The sequence below is a fragment of the Taeniopygia guttata genome, chromosome 3, assembly GCF_048771995.1.
Source record: "Taeniopygia guttata chromosome 3, bTaeGut7.mat, whole genome shotgun sequence".
In the NCBI taxonomy this organism is placed as follows: domain Eukaryota; kingdom Metazoa; phylum Chordata; class Aves; order Passeriformes; family Estrildidae; genus Taeniopygia; species Taeniopygia guttata.
The window spans coordinates 7,421,273-7,435,943 of record NC_133027.1 but is presented as its reverse complement, the minus strand read 5'-3'; the positions used below and the strand labels follow the sequence as shown (position 1 = coordinate 7,435,943).

Here is a 14,671-nt window from a genome sequence, read left to right as displayed (position 1 = left end):
TTCTGGGTTATTCTGATGTGGTTGATGCTGGTTAGATGGGCTCCTGTCATTGAGGAAAGGAGAGGGCACAAAAGCCACTGAATAAGATACCTTTAAGTAGTCTTTGAAATCAGCATCTTCGTCAGTTTTCTGCTGCAGCAGGGACGCCCCGTTGAGCTGGCAGCTGCAGAACCGAATGTAGGCCTGCATGTGGGACAGCTCTGCTGCCAGAATGTCCCCGATCATCTGCACCGGCATCTTCTCGCCTCCGGTTTTCTTACGCACCCGCAAGGCTCTGCGGACGAGGAAAGAGATCCACGTCCAACTTTGCTGCCAAGTCTGCAAGGCCTAAATCACAACCCTTACAGACCCACCTCTGAAAGGACACAAACCTGGCAGGTGAATTTCCTTACACAGCACAGGCAATTCCAGGAGGTGCCAGGGTCCTGCCTGAAACCCCAGGGAGTCACCCTGACACAACACCCTGAGGTGAACAATCTTCCTGATGGGGTCTGGGGGACTGGGACTCTCCTTTGAGGTTTCTGGGATAATCAGCATCAATTTCTACATTCAACTAGCATTCCATTCAGTGAATTACTAGCTACTGTATCTTTCTAAAGATTATTTTTAGAGAATAAAAGATTGCTTTGCAGAAAAATGGGAAGAAAAGCTCCCTACTTTTGTATAGGGTCTGTTTCGAAGATATTACAACAAATGTACGTCTGTTCTTGTTTATTTTTCCCTCTCTCTTATTATAGCTCCTTTGGAAGCAGTCTGACTGCATTTAGCTGTTCTGAATGCAAGCATCCACAGGAAATAATCAGCAAGGACAGAATATTGAGTGTAAACCCAGCAAACTTCCTGGGGAAAGAATGACAGAATAATGAAAAGGAAAACATAAGACTGCAGGTAAGTACTCACTTCAGTAACTTTGTATTTGACATGATGAGTTCCTTCCAGTTAACAAAGATCAGCCCCATTTCTCCTTCTGTGAGACAGCTTGAATCAGCCATTGGTTTTTGGAAAACCTGCAGCCAAAAAATGAGCAATTCTTCAGAGAACAAAAACAGCTCAGACTCTTTGTTAGCCCAGCAGTGGCTTTTTTTGAATGCTCAATGTGTAATTTCTCAGCAGTTAAAAGCAATTTCTTACTAGCACTTGTGACAGCTGTTTCCCCTGAGCGTGTGACCCTATCTGACACCAGCATCAGCCCTTGCAAAATGAGGACAAGCACTGGGACCTGCAGGCTGACAGCTCAGCAGAAGCATTCCTTTGATTTCAGGGTCAATCACTGCACAAATTAAACTCGGGCATTGCTCCTCTCCCCTGACCCAGAGCACTCAGGGTCACCCTGTGTGCAGAACCACAGCTGCTCTCAGGGGCCCTCAGCACCTCATCTCTGGGGAGCAGAGCACCCCTGTGACTTGACTATTTAACATCTGCCACACTTCAGCACACCATTGTTCTATACAGAGAGGTCAAGTTGGATGTCCAGGAGCACTTAATGCTGGCCTGTCCCTGCCCTGCTGAGGGAAGTGGTCTTGCTTCCAGAAGTAAGACTGGGGAGAAGGCACATGAAAAGCTTATATGGTGCTTCTACAGCTCTGTGCAGCTCTGCTTGACACCTGGCCCCAGCCCACCATCTTTTTACTAAACCCGAACACCTAATAATAAGATTTGGAAAACAGAAAGGTCTTTGTAAGCTGATGGGTTTCACAAAGTAGTGCTTTTGCCTGGTAAGCAATCACATATCATTCACTGGAAAGGGAGGTGCCCACACACCTTTCTTCCTCCATCATCTCACAACTCATAAGAATCCCTTCATTATTATTACTCAGTATAGAGGTGTTCTTTTCCCAAATGCACTTTCACATCCAAGACATCTCACCTCTACGACGAGCTGCAGATCGTCCATGTACCTTTCTTCCGTCTGAATGAGCTCGTGGATGTAGCCCTGCCTTTTCCTTTCCATGGGCTGCATGGTGTCAAGGCTCTGGAGATCAGCACACCCTGCAGGAAGGAAGTCAGGAATTCAGATCCCACTCAAGGCATTAAATCTGATAAATTACAAAATTGCATCAGCATTCAGCAGTTTATGGCTCAGACTATACAGGCACTGATAAACCCTCTCTGCAGCAGCAGTGGGTTTCAAAATCAAGTGATGTAGCAATTGACCCCCTCCCTTCTTTGTGTCACTTTTCAGTCTATCACCTTTTTATTTCTTTGAACACCCCTTGTACTGTGATGCAGAATAAGAGTTCTTAACTTCTTGCCTCTCCATTTGTCTCATGACTTTTCTCATCTCTTCTGCCACACTGATTTGAAACTGTGATTTTCTCTTACCTTGAGCAATGTCTTTTTGAACTTGATGATCTTAAAGATCTTTTCCAACCTTAATGATTCTATGTTGTTTTTTGTGAGATGAAGTCATAGAAAATGTGGCTGGTCCTGACTTAGGACATTGTACCTTTAATCCCCACCCCATTTCTGAAGTTCTCTGACTAAGTTATTAATTTATGATACAGACCACCACTACAAATTTGCAAAGCTGTAACACAACATTGTAGTTGTGTAATTCACAGCTGCACAACTTTTATTTTTCTCAAAATGAGCTGGAAATACATTTAATTATTTTCATGCATCAAGGATGAAGAATCAAAATCATGCACAGGAACACACTGACAGTCAATAACACAAACTCAGTTACTCTCAGAACATGCAAATCCTGCAGCTTCACACGACTCTATCTCTACTGGATGTTAGTAAACAAGACAACAGTGTTCAAACTTTAGTAACCAAACCAAAAACTGGTAAAACCAGAGTGGTGAATGTGCTTAGCTGGGTAAAGGAGAGCACAGAAAGTCAATCTGATCCCTCTTGTCAGCCATCACAGCAGAATATTGCAAAGCAGCAGGGTGGGGGAAAAGGAAAAAAGAAGGAACAATTACAGAGCATTTGAGAACATCCATCTATTGCTGCATGTGATGGCATCAGACTGCAATACCAGGTGAACTGTGGGTTTTGCAGGACAGCAGAAAGGACATCACAGGGACTCACTTTGATCCAGCAGTTCTAGAGGAACAATACTTCCTGAAGGTTCACAGGAGTTGTGAAAGGCAGAACGACCTACAGCAGGAGGGGCTGTGTCTCCCTTGTCACCCTGATACTCCTGGCACACAAGGATGTGACTATTCACTGCCAAGGTATAGATCTGCTCATGGGAAGGTTAGTAATAAATTTGAGGGACTAAAAACAAGAAACACTAAACATTAGGCTGAACTTGATGTGACAGTGGCCTAATGGAAACCTCACAGGCTCCTGAGCTTCCAACTACACCAGCATCAAGGTGCTCTGAAAGAGCAACTGTCAGCAGAAGAGAAACTCTTGCCAAGTGAAATTTTAGGACAGCATAACAAGGAAACCGTTTGAACAACACAAAGAAGTAAAACAGCAGCAAAGACAACAGCTACATTGAAAATCAGGTCCTTTCAGATCTGTTTTACACCCTAAGGAGGATCACAGATCTTGAGCTTTCTGACAGGTATGAAAAAAACCCCACTTTTTAAGAAGAGATGAGAGATTGCAGCTCTTTTGATCACACAGAATACTCCTGGCCTTAGTTATCCCCAAAGTTACAACCAGGCTGAAATTAGATGAGAAAAACGAGTGAAGTTACAAATAAAAGTGATTCCTGCAAAGTTTGATGTCTTAGTCCATTGAGACAGTCTGTGGCAAATGTGCTACTTCTGGATTCTTGTGTAACTCTTTAGTCTGTACAGGACTGAGTTTAAGCCCACCTGGTTACTAAGACATGAAATTCCAGGACAATCCAAGGGCTTGCACAGTAACCAGGCATTAATTGCCCAGATTTGGAAGTCTCAGCTTTGGCCAGTGGCTCCCTTTCCTGCTGCAAGGTGCACTCCTTTAACAGAAGCAGGGATGGACTGAAGCGCCTGTTGGCTTGTCCCAGCTGCTGGAACAACCCAAATGCTGGGATTTGGGTCTGTATCACACTGACCACTGAAAGCTGGGGACAAGCCTGGGAGAGAAATGGGTCCTTTTTATGCATTAAAATGGATATGGTTTATAAATTCATTATCAGGTGCAAAAAATTGAGTTACATTAACTGGTTCCTGTACTAACCTTGTGTCTGGACTGTCAACTTCTGGGATGAAGGGACAAATGCTACTTTGTATTTATATTTTATATAATTTTGTTTAAACTTTAGTATTTACTAGTGAAAACTGTCCCAATTTTGATAGGTCTGATGATACTGGCATAAAAACATATTATGCAATCCCCACATTTGATTTTAGAGGGTGAATTCAGGCATTTGAGTCTGAAGGGAAAAACAAAAAATAAAAGGAGAATGAACCAGCCTAGTAAGTGCATTTGCCAATGTTTTCCCTAAGTGGCCACAGCAACCCATGGGCTCATTGATGCTGAAAGGGTGGAGCTACATCTCCCACCCCTTCTCCTCCCACATTGCTGTTCCCTCCTTTCCTTGCATCAATTCTGACACTTATCTGACTCGCTGCTCACATGCTGGCAGCAAACAAATCCCAAGGGGGGGGAAAGAAAACAGCAGTTTTCTGCTGGTTTAACAGCCAGGAATGTGTATGGAAGCAGTAAAACTGCCTTGTTTGGCAGCAGAAAGCTCTTGGCTTGGCTTCCCTCTAGTGAAGCTTCATCCCAAACCCCTCAGGCAGCTCAGGAAGAGCAGTGGGATTTCTGGGAGTGTCTGCAGCAAGGATAATTGCAGCCTCTTGCTTGCTCTGCTGACCAAGAGGGATACCTGCTCCCTAGAGGGGAAACCAGCCTGTCTCTCCCACCAAGAGCAGGCAGTGCCAGGCTTTCAGCCAGCCTGGGGCACAGCCTGCCCAGCTCCCTCTCCAGAACATTCACCAGAGCAAGCAGGGGGTGTCTGGAACCTCGGACACTCAGGGCACAGCAACAGAGAGGTGCCTACACTGACTGTGGTATCCTCTGGGCTAAATCTTGCTCTCTGAGCTAAGGAAGCAGCTGCCAGGGCAAAACAACCTGGAGCATTTATAAACAGGAAATCCCAGTCTCTGGAGTTGTATTTAAAATTATACTTTCCAAATATACCTGAACAAGGAGAACTTTTTCCTGCTAATATAACTACCCCTGCATGAAAAACTACTGCGCTTCACAGTGCAAAGATGCTCTCTTCTGCAGGAGATTCAAAGCCCTGAAAAACATGGAGGGCTGGAGGAGAAAACCTTACCAATTACTGGCTTTTTGGGTATGAGCCCATTCAAGGGAAGAGGGACAGTTTCTGAAGAAATCTTCCCATGAAAGACAGATGAATAACATATATCACTATTTTCCCAACAGACTTACCCACTCAATGAGCAGGGGGAAAAAAGCCATTAAAAATGACAGCTCTGAAAAGACATCTCACCCCTCCAACAGGAGCTTAGGCACTCCTCTGGAAGGATGTAGCAACACCAGAGGCATGAACTGCTTTGAGTGACCAATGAAGACTATTTAGGGATAGAGAAGAGGTTTAGATTTGATATTAAGAAAACTTTCTTCATGGAAAGGGTTGTAAAGCTTGTTGCCAAGGGAAGTGGTGGAGCCACCGTCCCTGGAAGTACTAAAAAACATTGATATGGCACTTCAGGATTTAGTTTATTTGTGATGCATTAATGATTGGACCTGATGGTCTTAAAGATCTTTTCCAACCTAGGTTTGTTTAGGGTTAGGGTTTTCTTGGAAGGGGTTGTTTATTTGTTCTGATTGTTTGTTTGACTCTGAAGCCAGCTGATATGGCTGGGAAAAACAGGTAAAGGTTGGGGGTCTTTTTCCTGTCTCCATTTTCCCAGCTTGCCATAGGAAGGCCACAAGTCCCCTTAAGGAGCATGGGCTGGCACGAGCACAGTCCCTTCAGTACAGCCAGAGCAGCTGATGGCATCAGGGGACACCACCACAGCCAGGTGCAAGCTCTGCAGCCACACACAAGGCCAACACACTCCTGTCACTCCTGGAGCCACCAGCAGCCTCTGAAACCCACAAAAGGAATTAATACAAGAAATTTGCTACTGTGAAAATGGCAGTTTCCATCAGGCCCTGGGAAAAATAATAAAAACTTTTATCCAATCTCCCCTAATCAGTAAACACAGGATACTGTGCTACAACAGAGGAAATTTATTCATCAATTTTCAAGAGGTAAAGCAAAATCAAGTCACTCCATCACAGGTGACACAATGCTCATTCCAAGCTATTCAGCTATGAAAATAATCCCCCCCAGATGGACAGAAAACCACAACACACAGACTAGATCCTTTTATGTGTCCCTTTAATAAAATACGTTTGCATAGTTATTTTACAACTTTGTTCAGATCCGAAGGTGAACAATTGCCTCATGCTAAGCACAGACTGCATTCGCATGTCTCAACAACCATCCCACACGTGACACTCGGCTTGGGAAGGACAAGGAGGGGCTTTAAGGCAGCACACACCAGAACACAGCAGTTTTATGGGTTCATTACACTGAAGCAGCACGACCCTGCAGCAGCTCTCGCTGCAGGCCAAGGAGTGTGGGCATGCCTACCAGCAGACTTATTTACAGGTGTTTCCATCCCTGCCCACGAGAATCTCACAGGAATACAATCTGACAAAGCTCTGAGATGGCAGAAATGTTCAGTGACCAGAGGGAGAGGTTTCAGTTATTAGTGTGTAACTCTCTGATGGCGCTTTGTGCCTTCTGCTCCTGACTGCACCATTAACCACGTGTAGACTGTGCTTTGCTCCCAGCCCTCACCACCACAGGCTCCTCACACACCCAGTCCTGCCTCTGGTCCCAGCGGTGGCACAGAACCTTCCTGCGTGGATCCAGCCCTGGATCAGGAACTAAGCTTGTGTCAAACCGGGCTTCTGGAGTTTGTTAGTCCATGATGCACACCAGAGAGTTACAGAAATAGCATTTTGGTACCCGTTCTTGTGCATTTACAGCACTGTTTGGTTCTCACCCCCAGTGACACCAGGGCCCCTATTCTCTGCTGGCCCACAGGACACAACATTTAGCAAGTACCACACTGCAGGCAACAGCAAACAGCGTATTTTGCTTTCCATGTTGGCTTCAGTTTTACTTTTTAACCTTGTCTGGCTCTCAGCAACATTTAGACTCTCAGCTCTTGCCTGGGAAGCATGAGTTCAGCAAGGGACTTTGTTTTCCACCTTAGTTTTCCTTAGTTCCACAGCCAACCTCTTTCACCCAAATAAGGGTGATTTTACTTGACTGGCTGGGATAACCAGCTGGACTCAAATCTAAGGTCTTTTACCAACAAAGGGGTGGATTGCACACAACCAGAGACAAGGTATAATTTTTAAAAGTAAAAGTCTGATTTAAATGCAACTTCCAATAGCCACACTGCTTCACTGATACAGAATTTTTTTAATAGTCTTGCTGTAAACACATCCTTGGCATAGTCTCTCCTTTGGTTGATCTGATGTGTGTATCCAACTATTTCTGCACCACTGCGCAGGAGAGCAGAGCTCTCAGGCAAGTGTGCTGGAGCTGTGCTAGGCAGACTTTTGCAGTACAGGTGAATACTGAAGGCAGGGACTATATCTCTCTCAATCAGCATTATAAAGGTGTGTTTTATTATAATTATTATTATTACACTTAAAGGAATTTAAAGCGTACTCAGGTAATACTGAAACATGAAAAGATAGCTGTGAAAGCACAAAATGCTTCACTTCAATACTCTTCAGTTCAGTCTTCAGGGCAGAGGTTTCAGTAATTATCAGTGCTCATACCTATGCAACAACACAGGGCTACCTGTGTAAAACTTTGCCAACAGTACTGTAATCTCCAAATGTAGCAGTAAAAAAAAAATTATTAAAGAAAGAGTAGAATGCCAGTTGGTTTTGTAAAATGTCACAAATGTATATCCTCAGATACCTCAGTGAGGATGGGAAGTTGTTTTTAATTTTTCAAAGACAATTAGTAGTATTCTGGCATTCAAGGAAAACTGACTGAACACTGATTGTCAGTGTGGCTCAAGTCCCACAGATAACAGTGCCTTTTTGCCTTTTAGAAATTACATCATTTAGAAGATCACCTAATTCTTAGACTACAGTACATGACTGCTCGATGCCACTGGTGCAGCACAACACATTTCAGCCTGTACTAAACAGGCTTTCCAAGACAGAAATTTAGAGAAGGCAATTCTGGGTGAGTAGTGTATTTTAGTAGAAACACTTAAAATGTGGTTTCAGAAGGAAATCAAGTAATCTGAAATACTCAAAGGATTACCTAGCATATTATTTGCCTACAACATGATTTCATTCTGTAACAAAATACTGGTTCAGACAAAATACATCCAGAATAAAAATCCATTTGTAGTTTTCTGTAGGCACATTGCGTAATCTGTATTGCACAGAACATACATCTCTGAACTAAAGGGCACATATACATTATTCGATCAAGGATATAAATACATAACATTGGATTTTGGAGAAAGGCTTTTAAATCTCTGCAATTGGATTAACCTTTTCCTGATAGTACCTTCACAACATTCATCTATATATATATATGTCTATATAGTAAACAAGCAGTTTGTTTTGTAAACATTTCTGATTGCATAAGTGACCTTTGCCGTTTCATAACCAAGTTCAGGAAACCAACTAAATTAAATACTGTGTCTAGAGATCTCTCTTGTTACAAGAGCACAGAACTATTTAATCAGAGAAGTAGTCTAGAATCAAATTAATCCTTTTATTTAAAGAGGAATCAAGGTTCCAAGTTCCTCCTTCCCTCCAAACATTATAGTAAAACATGGGCAGCTCATACTGCACTGCATTTCCAACAAGCCAGGACTGTGTGCTGAGGAGCACAGTTCCATCCTAAACACAAATTCTCTGCCCTCACTCCAGGTTCCTTTAGGGTCTCTTTCCTGGCAACACCTCTTCATTGGGGTTACCTCTGCAGTAGGCTGCTGCACTTTTTACCAGGAGCAAGAGCAACAGCTTTCAGACAGTACTTTAAATGTCACTGCAGACCACAGCCAGAGACAAACAATTCAGTACCATGAACTATTTAATGAAAAGAAGGGGCAGGGGAAGGGCCTGGTCACACAGAGGCTGTGCAAGTACTTACTGCAGCAACTAAGCACATTTGCCAAAACTGAAAGCAAATATGAATGATCAGAATTTAGAGGAAGGAGGCTGTTTAAGGATAGAATGTATTGAGCCAAACAAACCTGAATTCCTGCTGTAGAACTACTGTGAAGGAAGAAAAAACATTAAAATATCCTCCACTCTACACCTAGTAGTTCTTTCCCCTGTTAAAAAGGGTGTGAAAAGGCTGGATGGAGTGCACCAGATCTAACCCTTAGATCCTGTAGCATGTTTGTAATCACAGTGACTATCAGTAGCAGACAGGTAGGGTTTGTTTCTGGATGAGCCATGAAGGCCCCCAGTTTTAAAAGCTCACTATGTAAGATATTAAATCAAGTTCATTAGAACAATAATCAATGACCATTTTAATTCTGCAAAATATGTACATTACAACATTAAAAGAACACAAGTGCCCATTCCAAACAGCTCAGATAAACTGTGCAAATAGTGGGTCTTTGTGTGTCTGCAATCCCACCATGCAAACAATACTTGATATGCATGCTAATGACTACAGTTATCAATACCAAAGGAAATACTAAAGGAAACAAGAATGAACAGCAGTGAAAGCCACACAAAGACCCACTATCCTTTCTGCTTTTACAAATCCACTGAAACTGTAGATTAGAAGAAAACCCGCAAAAACCTAATTTCTTGGTTGGATCTAACGTTCAAACGAAGCAAAAGGATTGTGTCAGACACGTGAGCAGGGCTGGCCACCCTGCCTCCACGCTAGTCAAACTTGGATAGTGGGTCTCTGAGGTGCTTTCACACTGGAAGACAACATTGGGTCCTAAAAAAAAAAAAACAAACAAAAAAATGAAGGATAAAATGAACATAAATTTGAAGAGTGAAACATATGACTTCTATGGAAAAAGACAGAACAACACCAAAAAGGTCAGAAAGGAATGATGAACATTCAACTTTCTGAAAACGGACATCACAAGCTTCCACCCTTGCAGTTTCACATTTACAAACACACAAATTTAAGTACTTGGGACCAGCCATTGCTGACTCTGAAAACCCCTGCAGCTCATTCATTTGAAGAAAAAGTTTCTTCCTAAGGAAAATTTCTGTCATGTAGATTCAATACAAGGTCAAGCCCTAAGGGTTTTTTAAAAGCAATAGCAAAATTCCCTGTGATGTCAAAAAAATTTCTCTAAACTTTACATTTACAAAAACAAAATTTCTCTTGAGAAACTTCTACTGGGACATCAGAAAATCAGATAAAACTAAACTTGTAAAGAAGAATCTCATTGGAATTTACTCATATCAGCACATAACAATTAACCTGTTAAATTCTGTTTGAGCCTGAAAGAAATTAAAACTTTGCCTCTAGTCTTATGTGTCCACAGAACAGGAGGTACCACATCCCTCAGAATTCAAGGGCTACATGGTCTGAAGAGGGACACACCTTGTGGGCAATCCAGAGACTATTCCAGACCCCAGGATTACAACCTGGAAGTGTTATCAAGCCTGACTGACATTCACCAAATAATTTTAGAGATACAAAGTCACTATGTCACTATGAACTAAGGGATTGATTCCATATTTGATCTTTGGTAAAAGAGGTAAAATTCTGGAGCTGTTGAGTAAAACCTTAGAATAAATCATTAATCCTCGTGTGTTAAAATATCAACATGGAACTGCAACAAGCAACACCTCAAAGCCACTGCTACCATGAACTGTTACTCCACAAAGAGAAGTTACTTGGCAAGAAATAGAGAACTTCAAAATGTGTTGTCCATACAGACACAGAAATGCACTGCCCACAAGCACGTCAGTTCAGAAGTTGTTTTTTCACTATGAAGACCCCTGGAAGTGAGTCAGCTTCATCCACCTGATAGTGTGGACAGGAATTACTAAAGATCTTTTGTGCATGGAAATCAACTTCTGGAAATACAGATCCTTGCTGCAGGATTTGCCTCATGTCTCTAACATGTCACATCTACAAGTAAGGTTTGGGGAAGACAAAAATGAGGTAGCTCTAGAGATATTACTACAAACAACAACCTGGAGCTCAGACTGAGCACCTGAAGGAGTAACTCTGATGTGTAAGGAACTGCAGCAGTGTTGGGCTATGGAAAGCAGAAAGAGTGAACAGAAAACAGTCACTACATGTGGATTAGAGCAGAAAGAACTGGCACAACATTCAGCTCTGAGAGTCTCATGGGATGAGACACCTCAGGATGAACCAGAAGCCCCTCTCCATCTGGCTGAGCTGTCCAGCCCTGAGTAAGAACATCTCTGAGGGATGAACTGATCTCTAACACTAGAAGACATTTAGCAACCAAGTATGCAGACACAGCTGGAGCAGCTGTCTTCCCTCCTTACACTTCTCTCCTGCCAACCCCACCTTAAACATCCCTTGAGAGGAATGGGAAGAGAACCTGGTAGATGTGTCCTTGTGAGATCCTGGTAACAGAGGAAAGACCTGACCCTTGAGATTTAATGGTTGAGATTTACCTGAGGAGAGAAAATCTCAACTAAAGAAAATAAAAGGTTCCACGGATGACAAACTTAAAAAGCTATCTCATTGGAAAAGCCAACAAATAATAAGAGAACAAGTTTCCATGTGCAAAGCAGATGAAGACTGGCCAAAATAAAATTATCCCCAGACCAGGCTACTGGGAAGAACTGTGAAGTGGTAAGAGCAGCACCATGCCTACCTCCCTTACACACACTTTGGAAAGGATGGGAAGAGAACCTGGCACTAGACAGGTACTGGCAACACAAAAGATCTCACCCTGCATGGTTATGCAAACACTCAAAGATTTATTTTAAATCTATTTTGAAACCTGCTGAGTATTTTTATTATTTATGATGGCTTTTGTGCAAACATTAGAAAAAAGGCTATTAAAAATGTCATTAAAACAGGAGCAAGTCTAACCACCACTACAGTCACCACAATCAGAACTCAACTGTCCTGTGTTCTACAATCACCACGTGTTTAAGAGACAAACACTCAAACCTACAATGCCCTGAAGTCATTTTGTTTTTCTTTCTTTCCTTGCAGGGGTCCTGTGCCAGGATGTGCAGCTACACCAAGAGGAAAAGTTCTGGTTTTGTTCTGTTTTGCTCTGTTCACAGAGCTAAGTCAGCAGGTTAAGAGAAGGGACATCTCACTGACCCCAGTTCCTTCTTTGCTAGGAAAGTTTGCAATTACAGCCACAACTAATAACTCCAGAAAAGACTCCAGATACAAAGGTCTTTAGATCCATGGGAAAACCAGAATTTTCCTAAGCCACAAACCTATCTGAGTAAACCAAATTTGCCTCCTCCCTTTCCAATACCGTTATATTTGTTCTAGAAAAAACAGCGAGAAAAACTGTTATTATTCAACAGAGGCATTATAATACTCAGATCAGCAGTTCTTTAAAATGCAATAAGGCATTTTTAAAATTATATTCTTTCATATCTCAAAGCTGTTCTGTAGAGGGCCACATCAACATTTCTATGGGGCAATTCCTGAGTGATTTCACAAGAATACTTGTGATAGTTTTTCTATTCTGTTTAAACAGGAGCCAAAAATATTGTAAGGAAACCCAAGGAAGTTTGGAAGTTCATTCAGGACACATTTAAACATTCCTCTGGTTACAGAAGACGTACAGAGAAGTGGCTTACTGCTCACACAACTGACCAGCAGCAGCAGCCCAGCTGAAATCTGGGAAATGGTATTTGAACAGAGCTACTGAGCTGTGCTGGGTTTGTGCAGGCTCTGGGCTTGAGACAGGATTTTTCCTTAAGTTTCCAAATGCCTGTATCACAACAGAGTGGCAAATCCCAGCACAAAACCAGTATGGAACTTAGCTTAGCTTGAAATCCTGAGAGAATTTTAAAAAATGAGAATAAACTCAACATACTCTTTGTTCAGCAGTAGGTGGATTTTGTAGAACTACTTCACAGAGTAGTGATGAGAGAAAACTTTAATGGCCAGGTACAGAAGACCTGGTGCACATCTGCACACCATTATAGTTTGTCAAAAGCCAGTTTGATGTGGATGGAAATACTCTTATTTCACATCACTGAAATCTGAGGGAAAACTTAATGATGTACCAGCAAACACTGAGAAAAATTTATTCATTATCCAGAAAGTTTCCAATTACAGCGTGGTCTTAGCATGGCTTTTGCTGAAAATCAGTGGTTTATGTGATGACCTTGCATTTGTCACATTCAACAATGTAACTTGAAATAACACACCTGATGTGACAAGCTGTTACTCTATAATTTTTGAAAATTCCTAAGTTTTAATACTCAGCCAGAATCTTAATTTTATAGCCCACCTGGTACAGTCTATATTGTTTCTTCCAAAGCGAGATTTGCAAACAAATTAAAGCTTTCAAAGGACCATTTTAACAATTTAGCTATGTCTAATCAAAGAATGTTAAGTTCAATCTAAATCCAGAAGTCTTTGACATCCCAACCACATTGGTCAAAGGCATTTAAAAAAAAAGCCAGAAGAATGTGTTACCAAAAATATGAGCTCAGAAGTAATTTAGCTAAAAAGAAAACCTCAAGAATGGTGCACATTCTCTTTTGCACAGGAACCATAACAAGTTACCCAGGGAAAATATTTTAGCTTTCCAACCCAAGCTGTACCTTCATTATGAGTCTATGAATTTTTCTGTAAGAACACGACTATGTGGTCAAATCTGAAGTGCAGACTGATCCTGCAGTAGCTATAGACTAATAAGAGTGAGGCTCAGCCAGATTCCCAGATGGGTGTTTTTATTCCAAGAGAACTTCAAACATTGTCCAGAGGAAAACAGCAAGTGCAGGGACAAGGCCTCTCATGTCAAAGAAGCAACTCTGGCATCATGGTGTGTTCCCAAACCCACATTTGTGGCTGATGTAAAAGTTGGTTTAATCACAAGATGAAAAGCTGAGAGTAAAAATTGTGCTAAATTTCTCTGGGAGGAGGATTTTCTCTGGGAACAGGGGGCAAAAAACAGAGTGTGTGTAGGGGACACCAGAAACCTTTACTGTGTTTATGTGCTAAAAAGGCACAGAAGATGTTGACTGTCAGGTGTACAGTTTAGGATTCAATTCTCAGCCTGCTGCTGGTAATTTTCACCTCAACCTATGTCCTGACACATATCTTGTTTCTCAGGACTGGATGACAGCTGGAATGCTGGGAGCCAGGACAAGCATATTTAGAACTGGACAGACCATGTGCTAATGCCACAATCTTTCTCCTATCCTTTTAATGGGTATTTTTACATAACTGACACATGTTAAAATTACTACAGCACTTTTCCTTATTTTACAAAACTTGAGGGAGTTCTGTAATTGCAGTGTGCCTGCACTGCTTCCCAGTCCATGTTAATTATCAGAATCTTGTTGGAAGAAGAACTCCTACCTAATCCAGTATTTTTAGCTCATCCTACAGCACTCTTGCTATCCTCCACTGGCTGTTTGATAATGTACTAGTTGTTTGCTGGTTAACTAGAAAAGGGTTTAAAGTACCTTGTACTATAATAAAGTATTTAAATAAAGAGTACTTGAAGTACTAATTGATTCAGCTGATGCCTGGAACTCCAAATTCCAA

At 41.9% G+C, this 14,671-nt stretch overlaps 1 protein-coding gene and 1 long non-coding RNA gene across 14 annotated transcripts in view; one reads left to right on the top strand and one right to left on the bottom strand.

Annotated features, from left to right (window-relative positions):
* The window catches only part of ITSN2 (intersectin 2), an 80,006-nt gene that overhangs the window by 6,786 nt on the left and 58,549 nt on the right, over positions 1-14,671 (bottom strand). For 10 of the 13 annotated variants that reach the window (XM_041714992.2, XM_032747728.3, XM_032747735.3 and 7 more), the window contains 3 exons: positions 1,868-1,989; positions 901-1,007; positions 91-274 (listed from right to left, as the gene is read on the bottom strand). In XM_041714992.2, the coding sequence (XP_041570926.2) occupies positions 91-274; positions 901-1,007; positions 1,868-1,989 (413 nt within the window). Of the gene's footprint in view, positions 1-90; positions 275-900; positions 1,008-1,867; positions 1,990-6,284; positions 9,917-14,671 lie in introns of those variants that run through there. The other 3 variants (XM_072926313.1, XM_072926314.1, XM_041714994.2) reach the window with 1 other exon arrangement.
* Positions 268-14,621, top strand: LOC140683620 (uncharacterized). Its single transcript, XR_012054804.1, has 2 exons — positions 268-888; positions 12,140-14,621. It is a non-coding gene; the product is annotated as an uncharacterized lncRNA (long non-coding RNA).